At 50.6% G+C, this 16,652-nt stretch overlaps 6 protein-coding genes across 6 annotated transcripts; 4 read left to right on the top strand and 2 right to left on the bottom strand.

Moving 5' to 3' along the window:
- Positions 1-27: 27 nt before the first annotated feature.
- Positions 28-993, top strand: VFPPC_09008 (diphthine synthase; the record flags this gene model as incomplete). Its single annotated transcript, XM_018287613.1, has 3 exons — positions 28-162; positions 212-336; positions 390-993. 3 exons carry the CDS (start codon positions 28-30, stop codon positions 991-993), a joined length of 864 nt encoding a protein of 287 aa, XP_018140685.1.
- Positions 994-2,854: 1,861 nt separating this feature from the next.
- VFPPC_09009 (hypothetical protein) lies at positions 2,855-4,375 on the top strand (the record flags this gene model as incomplete). Its single annotated transcript, XM_018287614.1, has 2 exons — positions 2,855-2,872; positions 2,939-4,375. The coding sequence occupies 2 exons, from the start codon at positions 2,855-2,857 to the stop codon at positions 4,373-4,375; spliced, it is 1,455 nt and encodes a 484-aa protein (XP_018140686.1).
- A 679-nt stretch (positions 4,376-5,054) lies between these two features.
- VFPPC_18036 (peptidase c13 family domain-containing protein) lies at positions 5,055-6,292 on the top strand (the record flags this gene model as incomplete). Its single annotated transcript, XM_022429697.1, has 2 exons — positions 5,055-5,602; positions 5,659-6,292. 2 exons carry the CDS (start codon positions 5,055-5,057, stop codon positions 6,290-6,292), a joined length of 1,182 nt encoding a protein of 393 aa, XP_022285257.1.
- Positions 6,293-6,889: 597 nt separating this feature from the next.
- Positions 6,890-9,412, top strand: VFPPC_18035 (transcription factor IIIC subunit delta n-term domain-containing protein; the record flags this gene model as incomplete). The annotated part of the gene is made up of 7 exons (XM_022429696.1): positions 6,890-6,904; positions 7,110-7,898; positions 7,958-8,215; positions 8,267-8,444; positions 8,498-9,175; positions 9,230-9,268; positions 9,330-9,412. The coding sequence occupies 7 exons, from the start codon at positions 6,890-6,892 to the stop codon at positions 9,410-9,412; spliced, it is 2,040 nt and encodes a 679-aa protein (XP_022285256.1).
- Positions 9,413-10,380: 968 nt separating this feature from the next.
- Positions 10,381-11,331, bottom strand: VFPPC_18034 (hypothetical protein; the record flags this gene model as incomplete). The annotated part of the gene is made up of 3 exons (XM_022429695.1): positions 10,381-10,501; positions 10,557-11,037; positions 11,091-11,331. 3 exons carry the CDS (start codon positions 11,329-11,331, stop codon positions 10,381-10,383), a joined length of 843 nt encoding a protein of 280 aa, XP_022285255.1.
- A 169-nt stretch (positions 11,332-11,500) lies between these two features.
- VFPPC_09012 (SH3 domain-containing protein) lies at positions 11,501-13,531 on the bottom strand (the record flags this gene model as incomplete). Its single annotated transcript, XM_018287616.1, has 2 exons — positions 11,501-13,278; positions 13,402-13,531. The coding sequence occupies 2 exons, from the start codon at positions 13,529-13,531 to the stop codon at positions 11,501-11,503; spliced, it is 1,908 nt and encodes a 635-aa protein (XP_018140688.1).
- Between the last annotated feature and the right edge of the window lie 3,121 nt (positions 13,532-16,652).

Below are 16,652 nucleotides of genomic sequence, written 5' to 3'. Positions count from 1 at the left end.
TACACGCGAATCGTATAATCAGGCAAAATGCTGTACCTGGTGGGCCTTGGCCTCTCAGATGAGACTGATATTACGGTAAAGGGTTTGGAAGTCGTCAAGAGGGCCTCCAGAGTTTATCTGGAAGCGTACACCAGCATTTTGCTTGTTGATCAATCCGTCTTGGTAGGCTTCCTCGACCTTGGTAGCAGGATATCAGCTAAGGCTATTACAGGAAGAGTACTATGGCCGCTCAATATCAATCGCAGACCGTGAAATGGTCGAGTCAAACAGTGACGAGATTCTGCGCGATGCCCAGACCGAGGATGTAGCCTTCCTTGTAGTGGGAGACCCGTTCGGGTAGGCATCCTGGCGTTGAACTTGAACAAGCATGGGACTGATGAGAGATACAGAGCTACAACGCACACCGACCTTGTCATCCGAGCGCGCGAACTCTCCATTCCCGTCCGAACGGTACCAAATGCCTCCATCATGTCGGGCATTGGGGCGTGCGGGCTCCAACTATACAACTTTGGGCAGACAGTCTCCATGGTCTTCTTTACCGACTCATGGAAACCTGCCTCCTTCTACGACCGTATCAAGGAAAACCGCGAAATTGGCCTACATACATTGGTGCTTGTGGATATCAAGGTCAAAGAACAGAGCCTGGAGAACATGGCGAGAGGAAGGCTGGTCTATGAGCCCCCACGATACATGACGGTTGGACAATGCGCACAGCAAATGATCGAAATCGAGGATGAGAAGAAGGAAGGTGCGTATACTCGTGACAGTCTGGCCATTGGCGCCGCTCGCGTGGGAGGGAAGACGGAGAAGTTCGTGGCTGGAACACTGGAGGAATTGTGTTCAACAGATGATTTGCTCGGCCCTCCACTGCATAGTCTGGTTTTGCTTGGAAGGAGAACGCATGAACTGGAGCTTGATTTCGTTCGGGAATTTGCTGTGGATAAGGATAGATGGGATAGAATTTGGAAGGCAGAGTATGGGAAACAACTTTAAGTATCAATGACGGGCAAATATAAACACTAGCGGGTTAAAGGTGCAGATAGACTTTTGAGCGATATCAGCTTTTCAAACCATTGAATCGAGTGCCACTCTAACTGGTGGCGACAGCATAAACGTAGAAAGATCTGTTGATGAGAAGTGGTCCGGCTTCGAAGGGCGTCGTTCTGGCTAGATTGATTGAGGCTGGGTAAAGTATTTTGTGTCTGGAGAAATATATAGGTATTGATTCATGAGGAGTCTAGTATTGACGCCGCAAATGGCAATATCAGACGATGGCTCCCGAGCAAACATGCAACTAGAGACATATTTCTAGTCAGAAGACTTATGCTGCATATATTAATGCGCCACGAGATGCATGTGCACGAATAATCCGCCACACTTGGCTGACAGGCGCTGGGTCTCTGGTGTTTCTAAAGCCGATCACGGACTGGTGAGGCGACAACCCGAAATACATCGCTGAGACATGTTAGTGATGTCATGTTGACCAGGTTTATCTGTTCCATAAAAGAAAAGGAAATGTTTTCGAATGCATTCCGCGACATTTGTCGGTAAACTGTAAATTCTTTCGGTGAACTTGAAGACACTTCAAATTTCACCATTGTGTGCAGCCAAGTTGATATTGAGTAAATGGAAATAGCACCCTAAACAAGTTAGCATCACATGAAGAACCACTCCCAGTTGAACAAACAAACCAGATACTTGCACAGGTGATTCTTCACAATGCCTGCATGAAACTGTGGGTGCACTTGCCGTGTGTGCAATTTTGGAGCTCGCGTGGCTGGCGACCTGCGCTGACAAGACCATTGAGCCTAGACTGCTCCGTAGTCCTTGACCAGCTTGACACGTCTGCACAGGAAGTGGTATGCATGATGTTCTTTCTGGTGGGTTCAGTCTTGTCCCAGATGTACAGGACGGGAAGGAAGGCGCGGGTGGCCAGTGCTTGTCCCCGCGCTGCTAGCTGCACCACCTGCCGCTTCTATTGTGTGTGATTTCTCCGGAAAGAACGGTTCAATCGAGACATGAACTGGGCCAGCTCTGGCTGTCGGGCAAGTGCGCCGAAGTGAATCGGGCCCAAAGAAAGGAAGACCCTTGAGACAATTTATGTTCAACATTGACCCCCCAAATGCAGGTCCTGGTTTTGATTTACATGTCACAGCTCGCACCCTAATCCTTCTCATTCACAAAGGGATTGACTTCCGCTTCTCCCAACGACAGCATCATCTGTTCCCCCCATAGTCAAGTATTGTGGCAAGCCTCACTAGACCGTCATCAGCGAAAAGTTGATGACTGGGCTATTGAACCCCCACCTCGGCCAGTTCGTGGCGCCTGCTCACTTACCTTATCATCATCGATTCGGACTCGACCTATGAAGTGCCCGGCATCGTGTTCGTAACTCCTGTGTGACACTGGCCGAGATTGGAAAGCAGGAGCGATGTACGACCTTATGGACCTGTGACTTCCTTCAACAGTTTTTTTCTCCTCTCGACAACATTGAACGTTCAGCTGGCGACCGGTCGCTGGCAGCTGGCAGCTCACACAGAAACTTTCACTGCAATTCCCAACATTCATTGATGACAGTCGACCCGCTGGATTCCATACTTAAGTAAACTTCCATTATCCTCACTTGTTTCCGGAAGATTCTGGACTTCAGCATCCGCCATCAGATCCCAAAATTTACAGTCTCTGCTATTATTTGGGACACTTGATCTCCTTTTGCCCCTACTTCGGTTCACCTCTCCAAACGACTCATCGACGGGTGAGAGGTCTCCTAGGCCACACGGGTACTCAACCGTCATTTATTCTCGAGCAACGCCGAATCATAATCATTTTTCTGTAAAGAAACAAAAATCTCATCATGGCTCGCCCTTTGGCGGTAAGAAAGCCCTTGAATAATGTAGTGGCCCTTCGAACACATTGACATTTGCTGATGTTCTGGTAGTCAGCGTTTCCCTGGGAATGTCGGGACAAGGAGGACCAGGCCCAGGTATCATACAACCATCCCCTCAGGCGTAGAAACCAGTTTCTCGTCGAAGAGAATATGCGACTCAAAAAGCTACTTCGACAAAACAGCATATCGTGGTCTCCTGTGGCTCAGGCACATTTAGTGCAGCAGAACCCTTCTCTTCGACGGCGGACTCGGGCTTCCGTGTCTGCACACAAGCTTGGCTGCCCTAGGTTGCCGACTGAAGTTATCCTCAGAATCTTGAAATTCGCCATGCAAAGTGCTCATCCCATCATCGACCCTTTGTCTAGACTATCTCAGGAGAATCTCTCCGATAAAGAAAAGTCGCATGGCAATCAGATTGCCATACATTTTCTAGCCACATGCAAGGCTCTTCATGTCGAAGGAACTCGATATCTTTGGGAGTCTAATGACTTCACTTTCACGACACCCGAAGCATTACGCAACTTCTCTGAACTAAGTGCCCATTACCGGAACAAAATCACGCACTTGAATCTGCGAATTATCGCTCGATACTACGACGACCAACGCCGGAAGCATCGGCTCGAACGAGGTTATCATCCTGACCTCAAGAGAGATCAGTTGCTGAAGGTGCGACTGCGGCCGAAGGAGCCACCACTGATTCGAGGCGGATTTCGGTGCTATACCTGGACACAGATTGCGGACTTCTTGATGGCTCTCCGTGCACCATATGACCCCAACCACGAAGACAGGAAGAGTCCGCGACCTCGTCTGCTTCCGGGCCTACTGACTTTGCGACTGGATCTCGTTAATTTTTCGGAAACACTGCTTCCATTTTCGGGATCAGAATTACATGAGGTCGCCTCCCATGAGCTGGGATGTACCCTGAACGAGTTGCAGGTAACGGGCATGCCTTTTGATGATGCCGGATTGAAGGCCTCAGCCGAATTAAGCGGCATGCTGAAGGATGAGGGTTTGTACTTGGATGCGTCGCCATCCTTCATTGCCCACACAAAATACCTGCAACCTCTATCCGGGAAACGGTGGTGTGCCAGGGTAGTAAGGGCGCACAAGGGCAAAGGGTCCGATGAAGACTCTGATGGCTTTGATGATGGAGATGACGAAATTGAGGGTCTTGTCCATCATAACAGGCATTTCCACCCGACGCTCGGTACAATGCCACCTGCTCCTGCCGAAGAAGGCCATCCAACTTCATCACGAGACCCGGAAAAGGTAATTTGGAAACGAGTCCCCACAGACCGCGATGGCAACGGTCGATGTTGGGTTCAGTTTTCGCGGCTTAGCGGATACGAGATCAGCGAAGCGGACTGGGAAACTGATGATGAGGGAAACTGTCCCTGCTGTGGCGCGGATCATCCTGGTTCTTCCTTTCTAAGCTTTATGATGGACCAAGACGATGATGACGACGATGAACTTATGGACTTTGAGTGAAGAGGCAAAGAAGGAGTTTGGTAGCATCCTTGCATTAATTCCGACTTCTATGGTAAGAAAATTGGGCGTTTTGCGGCTGTCGGGGATGGAAAAAAAGTTACAATTTATGCAATGTACCTTGAAGGGAGTGGACTAGTGCCCTTATGTCGTTCTGATATTGTCGCTCAATAGATACCCCTAGCTGAGCTGGATGGACGCGAGAAGGGGCTGCTCTAAGTTGCTACTGTAATTAGCTTTTTACTCCCGTTTTGGAAGCTGGCTCGCAAAGACAATTAGTAATAGAACAACGAGATCACAATGTATCGGTATATCGTGAAGCCAGGGGTGATTTGTATTTTTATAACAACAATATTTTGAATCATCACGATACACACTATAATTCCATGTCCAGAACCAGGAGTGGACAAACCGTGGAATTGCCACCTTATTAGTGTGCACATTGCGCACCCCCCTTGCACCTTCTGCACCCAAGTGGCCCCAATTTGTAAGCCCACCCCTGGTGATCTGTCACCTCGCGTCTGTCAGTCACCACCCTGACAAGCCAGTATCATCACCATCCATCTATCCAAGCTCCGGGCGGCACCTGGGAGCCTTTTGTCGGAATCAAAACGTGGCGGATGATAACATTTGACGCCATATCTCACTCGTTTGCTGCCAACACAATTATTCGCGACTCACGATGAAGCTCTCGAGCTCGCAGCTGCGGGCTGCGGCGCTGGCGGTGGCCATGTTCGCCTCTGCCGCTCTGTCGGAGCACACGAGCAATTGGGCTGTGCTGGTGTGCACGTCGCGATTCTGGTTCAACTATCGCCATCTAGCAAACGTGCTTTCCATTTACAGAACGGTAAAACGACTGGGCATTCCCGATTCACAGATCATCCTAATGCTACCCGACGATATGGCATGTAACCCTCGCAACGCATTCCCGGGCACCGTCTACAGCAACTCCGATCGAGCCGTTGATTTGTACGGAGACAACATCGAAGTCGACTACCGCGGCTACGAGGTCACAGTTGAGAACTTTATCCGGCTTCTGACAGACCGTGTTGGCGATGAGATGCCTCGTAGCAAGCGCCTACTGACTGACGATCGAAGCAACATTTTGGTCTACATGACTGGACACGGCGGAAACGAGTTTCTCAAGTTTCAGGACGCCGAAGAAATTGGCTCATTTGACCTTGCAGATGCTTTCCAACAGATGTGGGAGAAGAAGAGGTATGCAAATATGCGTGATATGGTAGGATAGGCAATTCGGACATTCAAGCTAACTCGCATCAACGCAGATATCACGAGATCCTATTCATGATTGACACTTGTCAAGCAAACACCATGTACAGCAGACTGTACTCGCCGAATATCATCGCCACAGGATCCTCCGAATTAGATCAATCGTCGTATTCGCATCACGCCGATAACGACGTCGGTGTTGCGGTTATCGATCGATACACCTATTACAATCTAGAGTTTCTCGAGAACCAAGTCAAGGATTTGAACAGCCCAAAGACTGTAGGCGAACTATTCGACAGTTATGACTACGAGAAGATTCACTCGCATGCTGGAGTTCGCTATGACCTTTTCCCTGGTGGTGCTGAAGGTGCTCGCAGTCGCCTCATCACCGACTTTTTCGGCAATATTCAGAACGTGGAAGTCGATCGCGACTCTAGCTCATCGCTGGATGAGCAATTATTGGAACTAAGCAAGACTATTGCTGTATTGCGGGAGAAGGAGGCCGAAGAAGATGCCGCTCGTAGAAATGTGTCATCGGTGCCGGCTAGCGTTCCCACTGAGCCAGTGGCCAAGATTCAAGGCGCAACTGTTTTGACGGATGATAAGTGGTGGTCTAAAAAGGTTGCGGGTGCGACGGCTCTAGCTGGCTGCGGGTTATTATGGGCAATTGGTTCCTTTTTGGAAATATGATTATGGCTATATTAAAAGAAGAAAGACAAAGAATAATTAAAAATAAAAAAAATAGATGTAGAGGCCAGGGGATGTTGGTTGCGGGCTAACGTGGTTCAGCTGCATGGCGTTGGCGGAATGGAGATGCTGGGTATTTCACAGAGTTGCTTTTTTGTCCGTTTTGTATACCCGATGTAAATTACAAGAATAAAGTAAGAGTTTAACACCAAATTCTTTAAAAAAAAGGTGGACTGTTAGGGAAAGTTCTCTCTCATTGCTATCAAATCATACAGTATGTGGTCGAAAGTATTCAGACAGGAAACGTATTGCATATCATGTTGAATGCCCAGGCACAATCAGATGTGTTAGTGTATACTTGGGTGTGTGGGGGAATAACTTGAATTTCAATACAGGCTGTATGTGTCGCCAGAATGGTGTCTTATCTTAGTCAGCAAGCATGCCTTTCCATACCACCAGTCGTGCAATTTTGCTGAAGATCGTGACTCGAACAATCAGGCGTACAGTCAAGCATCGCCCTGAATAAAAGTTACTTTGTTCACTGGAATGGAATATTCATGATTCTTCAGACAGTCTGGCTGGGCATCTGCGGGGCCTGAAATGGATAGGTCAAAGGTGAGCCGAGAAACGAATATTTAGACATGTTGGCTGTTTGACGGACCCTGTTTTGGCACAATCGTGATTATCAATTGATGGTCGGAATCATAGTTCCCGTCCATCCTCAAGAATTTTGGACTCTCGTCATCTACAATTTACTTCAAACACTCATGACATTCAGTGATTTTCTTCAGCGATGACGCAGGGGCTGACGAGACCATAGGCCAGGCCATTAGAGCCTCTTGACATAAGAGCTCGACCGTTGGCATCCCACGCCATAGCTTGGTCCTGCGACGGTGAACTAGCCGTCGCGACAGATGACACGATCCACATCTTTTTACCTGAGCACCCCAGGGCAGTCAGTAATACAGACGACCCCGGCGACGAAGAATTTGTCCAGCCGCAGTTCTCCCTCTCCCTGACAGCATGCGGCATCATCCGCCCAGATCCTGCTATCAATGGACCGCTATGCGCCTTTGCGGGCGTCAATCTACCGGCTCCAGCCACCGGAGAGGCCTTCGTGTTCAAAGGTGTAGGCAGCAGTGAGGCGACGGCAGCTGGTTCGGCCGTGGGACAAACTGTCCATCTGGAGTGGTCTCCGAACGGTTTGGGGCAAAATCTGAGGCCCGTCTTGACGGCGCTGACTACTTCGGGGAGCATCGTTGCGCTGGGCGAGCATATTGACCAGAAGTTAGCCATGTCGTCGAGTTCCAGGACAAGGACTTTTAAACACTGGAAGCTTCTTTGGGGCTTGGGTGCGAACTTGCCCATTCCGGATGGGGAGAGCGTGAATGGGTTTCGAAACATGGACGAGCGGATTGTTTCTTTTGCGTGGGCGAAGGAAATTGGCTCTGGAATGGGGTTACTTGCGTATTTGAACGATGCCAGGGAAGTTGTGGTCATGGGAGTGCAGTTCTTTTATAAGACTTTGAATGCGGAGGGTGGTCCTACGGAGGAGGCAGGCTGGGAGATATTTGAGATTGATCGGTTCGACGGCACAGGTCCACATGCGGTGAGTTGATGCATCTCGTCTTGATGGTGGTTTCAAAGGTCAGCTAACAAGTTATACAGCCTGCTGATGCAGCAGATCCAGACTTCGTACCAAGTGGAGGAGCATTCTCCCTCACATGGAGTCCGTGGCATATCACGGATGAATATCGAACAGCAACAATAGCGTATGTGGCAAGGAGCCACGTTGGGTTCCGGCGAGTCACTATCCAGGGGCGGTGGCACCGCGGTCAGGATCCCAGCGTGCGGGTTGAAGATGTCAACACCATGTCGATATGTACTTTTCTCTCCGCGGATGCTTTTGTGGAATGGGAAGACACGGTGTGCTATGTTTGATCAATTTTGGTAAGAATTGGAGCTAACTTGTTGCAGATCTGGCAAGAAAATGATGCCCAAATGGCTCGCGGAGTGATAGCCACACCATTTGTCGTCAAACCCTTTCAGATTGACCTGTGTGCAAACCCAAGTCAACTGCCCGAACCTCATTCACCACAGGAGTGTTCAACCTTGTACCCGCCGCCCGAAGAGACCTCTACGAACCCTATCACAGGTACTATCCTCAGCCTTCACCTATCATGTTCGTGTCCATAGCTAACTCAGCAGGTCTCGTCATCCATCACCCCGACCCATCTCAGAAACCCCCTGAACCACAATACACACTCATCCGCCTCTCCGCAACACCAACCAACCAAAACTGGTTCGAAACCAACCTGCCACCCACAGCGCCTCTCCCACAATGGGTCGAGCGCATCCAACGCTCCATCAGCCGCGAAGTGACGCGGGTCGAGGCCCTAGGCGGCGTGGACTCCGCGTCAGACACCGACTCTGAATTCGACGAGCCCGAAGTCCACGACATGACGCTCCTCGCAGAAGAAGAGACCCAGTCCAAAGTATACCCCCATCGCTTCCGGCTCTGGGGTGTAGCTGCGTCACCCGGGGACGGGTGTCTCGCTGTCGTGGCTTCGAAGCACACCACCCAACATACGGAAAGGCGGCCGCGGTCAAGAGTACTATTTTCCTGGGATACAGGTCAGCAAATGGAGTCGAGAGTGCAGCATATGCCCAAGCTGACGACGGAGGGAACCGTGTGGGAGGCAATGTATGGGAGAATATTGACTATGCCAAGTTTCCTGTCGGGGACAACAGACAGGTCGTTGATGTACGAGACGCCACTAAGGCACATGTTCAAGGGGCTCGTTCCGAAGCAGCAGTGTGTTTTCTGTCAGACGGGGCTAGTAGTGCTGGGCGATGAGTCGATTTGTGAAAACGGACATTCTTTTGGTGAGTTTCCATGTGATGGCTTCCGTTATGGTGAGCTAATACTTTGAATCACAGCTACATGTACGGCTACAGGGCTGGCCATCATGGCTCCCGGTATATCAAGGGTGTGTTCTGTGTGTGAACTGCGGTGTCTAAATGTATCCGAGTTATCCAGGGTTGCAAAAGAGCATCTTGGACCAGAAACTGTTGTCGAGTCGGCGGGAGATGTGTGCGGTGGATGTGGAGGAAAGTTCTTGATTTAACACAGCTCAACAACATGAATTTGAGTACACATGTAACATACTTGGCAAATAGATATCGCAAGTTATCTTCCTACCAATCCTGATACATCCAGTCACCATTACTCTCACCACAAATGTACCTCACTCCCCGTCAGCAGGACTAGCAGTCCCCTTATGCCGACCACAAACAAACACCCCATCCACAAGCCTGACAGCATACTCATCCGCTACCAAAGTCAGCATCATCCAAACCAAAATCAACAAAATCACATACCACTAGTCCCCATCCGCAGCACCGTATACTGCGGCACACCCTTATCGTTCAAACAATTACACTTCAAGTCCACATCACCGCCCACATCCAGAATACAAGGCCGACACTCGTTGTCGAAATTTCCCCTAACACCATTAGTACCCCCATCTCACCATCTCAGGGAACCAAAAAACCCACCCATCTTTGTAAACCATCTTGCCGGCATTATTCCCAACACACTGATTCAGATTCAACCCCGTAACCCACTCCCTCCCCTTCTCATCCGCACACAATCCCTCAAGCGTCGTCTTTCCCACCTTCCCAGCCCCCGTGAGCGAAATCCGTCGACACTTCCCGCCAAACGGAGCCCTCGAAAAGTCCACTCCCGGTAAGACAGGCTCAGTCCCCTGATTTGCAATCTCATCAGCGGGCATGGACTGCGCGTCCCTTGGCCGTGCAGCAGCAAGGCCAAGAATGAAGAGTACCGTCTTGAACAACATGTCGATTAAATCTTTCAAGGTAGGTATTGCAATACAAGAAGGGAGGCAACACGTTTCTTTTTTATTTCTTTTCAAACTCAGGAATATACGGGGTAGCTGCCAACTAATTTGGCAGATACCAGCATCTGCCACGTGGGAAAACTTGGCAGGCATGAGGACTTATACGGAAGGTATATGGGGTTTGTTGAATCTGACCAGCCAATGTAGATAGATGGAAGGGTTGTATTTTAGTCATGGAACAATAGTCATTTGATCCGCACAGACGGTTGGAGCTGTCAAAAATTCTGCAGGTCCGGGCTTGAGTTCGTTTCGAGAAGCAGCACAGACGGCAAGAGGAGCAGTGCGGAATGGACTGCAGTTGTAGAAGGTGTAGTTCCTGTGATTAGAAATCCAGCCATGAAACATGCCATGTGGGTGGTTCTGCGGGTGTTTGCTGATGGAGACATTGTTGATGGCGTAGACAAGCATTAGGATCCAGATGAGCGTTTCTACGGGCAGGGTCACCCAATGTCACACCAACTTCACATTGCAAGAAACGACGTTTAAATATCTCACGTTCATTCCTAATCCTATCGTATGGCATCTTCACCGCCTTGCAATCGTACCTATCATCTACCTCCCAGTCATCATCCAGCGCCAAACCAACCAACTTACAACCAGCCAGAAAGCAACGCCAGTCCGGCCAGTCCCCTTGTCCCCACGAGAGCTCGATCCAGATCAAAAGAATAAATACAATGTAGCCACTCGCGCAAAAACTATGCCTGCGTTGGAGTCGTGCTCCATATCTGCATCCATAGTCATCGGGCAAGGTATCTTTGTGCTGGTGCTCTTCCTTCACCCTTGACCTCCTAGCATCGTTGAACCTCTTTAGAAACCTCGCCAAAATGGCTCGAAATCGTCCAAACAGAAAAGAAAAAAGTATAAAGGTCACGACAATCCGCGACAGACAAGGCGGTACTCCACCTGTCGTATGTGAACAAGTATATCGACATCAAAAAGGGGCAAAAAATAAGAAGCGGAAGAATTCAGTTGCCAATATTTAGGCCGGAAAGAAACCAGGCAAGATGAAAGAGAGAAAGGAATAAGAAAACGAAGCAAATGCAGGTAAAAATCAACAACATCGAAGAATATTGAGGCTTTTGGTTTGGGTTTTTGAATTCCCAATAATCTTGTCGCCGTCATGCCAAAAAAAAAAAAAAATAAACAAGTCGGAGTGGTGTAGCGTTCAGCTAGACACCCCTTTCTCAAAACGCCATTCCCTTTTTGTATTCCTAAACCTCTCGACTCCCAAAGCAAGATTGCATAATCGCAGCGCTGAAGTTGCCACAGATTAGATCAAGGCCAATGCGCCTTAGTAGGCTTGGCCAGGAACTGGTTTCCGGCCAATTGGTCCAGTTGGTGGCCCATTGAGAGGACTTGAAGATGGCGGCGACTGTGAAGTGCTCACAGGTCCAGGCTGTTCCATGGGTCGGTTCATTCCGCTGGGACTTTGAGGACGGCTACCTGGATATCCCGGATGCACAGGAGGTCCCTGGGGTCCTGGGGGTCCTTGAGGCCCCGGTGCTCCATTGTAAGGTGGCCCATTATAACGAGGTCCAGGACTCTGAGGGCGTCCTGCCGGGCTCATCGGTCGAGGACCAGGTCCACCAGGGCCGCCCGGACCCATGCGCGGTCGACCTTGAGGCGGCATGCCCTGGGGGGTCATAGGACGTCCTTGAGGGGTCATTGGTCTGCCTTGCGGGGTCATCGGTCGGCCCTGAGGAGTCATTGGTCGTTGTCCAGGGCCGTGAGGTTGATTTGGACCTCTGGGATACTGGCCATTAGGGTTGACTGGGGGTCCAGGTCGTGGTCCTCCTTGGGGAGCCCTTGGTTTCACTGGTCGGGTTGACAAGCAAGTTCGAGGAACGACGCCTTGTTGAGAGCGATCCAGGCGGATAACAAGAGCCCAGCCATCGTCATACTCGTGAAGGAGGCGAACAAGGTCCCCAGCCCTCAATTCCATCTCATCATCCAAAGAAGGCTTGAAGTCGAGCTGAACCCTGTGCACATTTGAATTTGCTGGACCACCAGCTGCCGCAATTGCTGCCGCGCCGTTAGATGGAGGCATTGGGGCGCCTGGGGTGACAGAAGACACGCTGAATTCGGTTCCGGCAGGGCTAGGAGGAGTTGGGCCGAGCGCTGGAGGAACGGTAAGGTCAAGATTCTTTTGCGCGTTGTTACGCATCGACGTTTTTCGTGTTAGACCAACGGCTCCTGCGCCAGCCGCAGCTCCGGCAGCCGCGCCAACAGCTCCAGCTGCAATTGCAGGTCCATTAGCAGTGAACGGGTCACTGGGAGGAACAGAATTGTGTTCCTCAATGGTGGGTTCGGGAACGCGCTCGGCCTGGTTTCCAAATGGATTGGCTGGGTGACTGCTTTGGCTGGTTGATGGACGCTCCCACATGCCATTGTGCTGCTGGCTGTTTGCTCCGGCCGCGGCTGCAGAGTTCAATGCAAGACCAGCACCTTTGCTCCCGCGCTTGTCCATGTTCCAGTTGGGAAGAAACTGAGTCACAGGTCGCAAACTGATACGGGGTGCGTGAGGGTCGCTGCGAATAGTCATGGTGTCGAATGGGTTGGCGTTTCCGTGCGACTTCTCGTTGTCCGCTTCGCGTTGCTCGGCAGCCTTTCTGCGACGGCGATTGAACAGGAGGAAGGCCACTAGTCCGACAATAAAGACACCTCCCAGCACACCGAAGGCAATGCCTGCCTTTGCTCCGGCGCTGGTACCATCACCGCTGCTATCTTTGGCGGTATTGGAATCCGTCGTTGGTGTGCTAGTGGCGAGGTTCAGGGTGGGCGTCGAAGTGATGTCATTGCCGAAATCGACGCTTTGTGACATGGTAGGCTTTCCGGTTGCTTTGACAAGAACGCTTTCGGTAGACGAGCTCGAGTTAGGCTTGCGAATGATTGTCGGGATCGTAGTACTTTCTTTGGGCGTAGGCTTAGGTTCCGGCTTCTTGGTCGGGCTTGGGGCGTCAGTTGGCTCCGGGTTAGGGTCTTTATTCATTGTTGAGTAGCCAGCAACGGGGCCATCAAAAGTCGGTGCCATGGTCTTATACACGGTGCGAACGAGAGTCGGGCCATTGCCTGTGGTTTTGCGTCAGCTTTCTGTCTGTACTTTATGCACCATCACTCTAATGATCTTGGTACAAGCAGATACGCATTGGCTTGTCCAGGTCATTAGCGCGAGTTTTCAATGTTATTATTTACCTCCATCTGTGTCCCTCTGAGTATTGGTCTTGTCCTTGTTATTGTCGCCAAATGGGTTATGAAACCAGTCGTCCATATCGTCCCAGATGTCACGCCTCGCGTGTTGATGCCGATGATGTGAGTGAGGCATCTTGTGCGAAGTAGGAGTTGAGATTCAAAATGCGGTCTTGGAAAGTATAGCGTGTCTGTTCCCAGCCGAGTGCATATATTTGATCTAGAGCCGGGTGGCGGCTGGTAGGTTGAGTGACTGGAATGTCAGGGCGACGGAATCCGAGGGAGACAAGAATGTGCCGGCAAACTATCGATCCACGAGCGCGTTGTGATTGAGCAGAGGTGCAATGTCTCAGATGAATCTGAGTTAAAGTTATCGAAACAATAAAGGAAAGAAAATAGTTGGACCAGGTGCCAAAAGGATGGGATGGTTGATTGATGCGGACAAGTTGCGACGTTCAACAGGTCGCCGGTGTCGTGTCCCGTTCGCAGTCAAGCGGAGGTCAGCCGTTAGCGAGGATTCGCAAGTGTCTGGTGTAAAGATTGTGAAGAGAGTGGACTGGCTTGCAAAGGCAGTAAAGAATGGAACGAGCGGGCCGAAGCTCAGCAACAGCAGACGCTCAAGAAACTATCGCACACATGCGCAATGATGCGAAATCAGAGCAATTGTGTGGAAGTGATTGAGGTTGTGTGAGACGAGACGAGGCGAGGCGAGGCGAGATGGAGGTGGAGGTGGAGGAGACGAGGAAGGGGAACATTGAAATCAAATCAAACGCAATGCGGGATGGTCAAGCGTCTGGTCTGGTCTGTCAGGCAACGCCCGCCCGCACTGCAGCCCAGAAAAGGGAATTCGGGCAAGACCTGCAGCTGGCCGTCTTACACAACAGCACCAGACTTGACACCACCCAGTGCATCCGGGGTGCCCAAGCAGCCAGACACTTCATCTGTGGTTGCCGGGTGGGTGGTCTGGTCTCAAGCTGGGCTTGTCTGACAAGCAGCCCAGCTGGAGCACTCCCACTGTGAAGTTGGTTGCCTACACATTCAAGGTTCAGATGCGCGGATGTCCTGCAAGCCCAAGGGGGGCAGGTTGAATGTTGAATAAGGCACAGGGGGAACTTTGGACGATCATGACCGCTTTTGGCTTGGAAGCATGGCCGCTCTAGAGAGCTGGCCGCCAACGGCGTCATGGCTGAGTCTTTGTCCCTGACTTGCCCCGAAATGAAATAGCGTCTCTAGCCTGGTGCAATGGATGGAGGGAAACATTGAACACATCGCTGACCTGTTTGCTGCTGGACAGTCTGAGTCCAGAGAGACATCGCATTGTGAGGTGATTATTTATGCACACCAGACCTTTACTACCTATCCCGTGCATTATTGTGCCTCGCATGTCCACATTGATGTTCTGTCCGGACGACGCCCAACATCTTTGCTGACGGCTGTGACAGTGGCGGGTGGCACCACAACATTGGGTTTGGCAACTTGGAGTGTTTCCGATAGAATCACCATTGATGCTCAAGTACTTGAGTCTGGTAGTTTCGCGACTTATTCAGCGCCTCTGCAAGAACAGATAACGTCTACGCCGCAACAATAGGACGCTCACCCAACAATCACACAAAATGGGTGCATGTTGGCGTCTGAGCTGGTCACGCCTTTTTAAACATAACCTAATGTATCGTGCACAACTCTCATGCACATCAGTGCCATTGGCCATCTCCCATCACTCTGTAATTGTGCAATTTTAATAATCCAGGAGATCGACATTCATTAAGAACAAATGTTAAAGCGGCGTCGTCAGAAAACAGGCATGCTATTGCTCAGTCTGCTCCTCCAGAATAGACCTCCAGGGATCGAGGGTTGACTTGCAGGGGTACAGCAGGGACCCATTCACGCTTTTCCCAGCACGGCCAGGGGCAAGGGGTTTTGATTGGTCCACTCATTGTGATTGCTACAAACGAGATTGCTAGCCAGGAACTGCAATTGCTCTTTCCCGCCCTGCAGCCCTTCGTCTTGGCGCGAAATACTCCGCACAAGCACGCCAGACTTCAATGTTGGGTCCCAGTCCAAATCTTTCAGCACTTGAGAACTCGAGCTCGTCCTTTGCATCATTGTCTAGTTCCATCCGTCCCATAATCGATCCTAGCCAATATCCGCTGCCCTTCTTGCACGTCTTTTCTACTTAGCTTGTTCGCCCTCCCTGGCCGTGGCTTTGCGAGTTACCATGCCATCGGTGTCTTTTGAAAAGCGGGAACGCTATGATCCTGTCATATAACAGCCGTGCTAATGTCGATACTTCCGTGGCCCTTAATCACGAGAACCCTTCTTTGTGCAGTACGGAGTACGGAGGAGTCCTCGGGAACCTGCGGCCTGCACGCATAAGCTGCCCCTGGAATCAGAGCAATGGAGCTTGTTGATGAAAACTCCGACATCTCGTCATTGTTGGTTTGTCCTGGTCAATAGTATATTCGGCACATGCCGTTGTCAGACCATTTCCTTTTCCGTCTTGTTCAAGTCTTTGAACCTTGATGTATTGTGCTGTAAGCCACGCGCGTGGATATGCACCAGTTGGTTGACCTCTCCAGTCCGAAGCTGCCATCAGCCAGCAAAACAAACCAGACCTGTTTTGTCGGCGGAGACCTCGTATCAAATGGGGAAGAAAAATTCGACAATCCGCATCACACCTGGTTCGGTTGGCTCTACAGCATTGCGTTTATTGTCTGCATGGCTGACCAGCGTGGGAAACTGGCTGACGAGGTCGCGTTGCCAGGATGCCGCTCAACCAGCATCGCTACCAGGGCATCGACATTGATGCAATGAATTTCAACTGAGCTGCTCCTTGATGGGCAGGGAGAAGGCTGGCTAGTCCAGACAAAGGCGCTCCCGAATATTGCCCATGGCGGGACCAATGTCTCTCACGGACGCATGAGACAATGACTTTATTTCAAATGCAGGTGGCAGTCGCCCTTGCACCACGACTTCATGCTCAAATGATCCTGTACATGGCATGACGAATCAAACGCTCTGCACTCTGAACACTCGGATAGTCAGTACTGTACTGCACAGGTCCACGATGGGTTCATCAGTCTGTTGTCTACCAGAACGATGGTCCGCTAAAACCAATCGTCGTTTCTTTGAAGCTTCCAATCGTGGGGCAAGCCACACTACGCAATGTTTGCAAGGGCGAACAGACCGTCACCAGGCTAGACAGGGCTATGAAACGCGCACCATCGTTGGTCTTTGTCTAAATTGTGACATTTCTCTCT

The sequence above is a fragment of the Pochonia chlamydosporia genome, chromosome 6 (assembly GCF_001653235.2).
Source record: "Pochonia chlamydosporia 170 chromosome 6, whole genome shotgun sequence".
NCBI lineage: Eukaryota > Fungi > Ascomycota > Sordariomycetes > Hypocreales > Clavicipitaceae > Pochonia > Pochonia chlamydosporia.
This window is presented reverse-complemented; position numbering and strand designations above follow the sequence as displayed.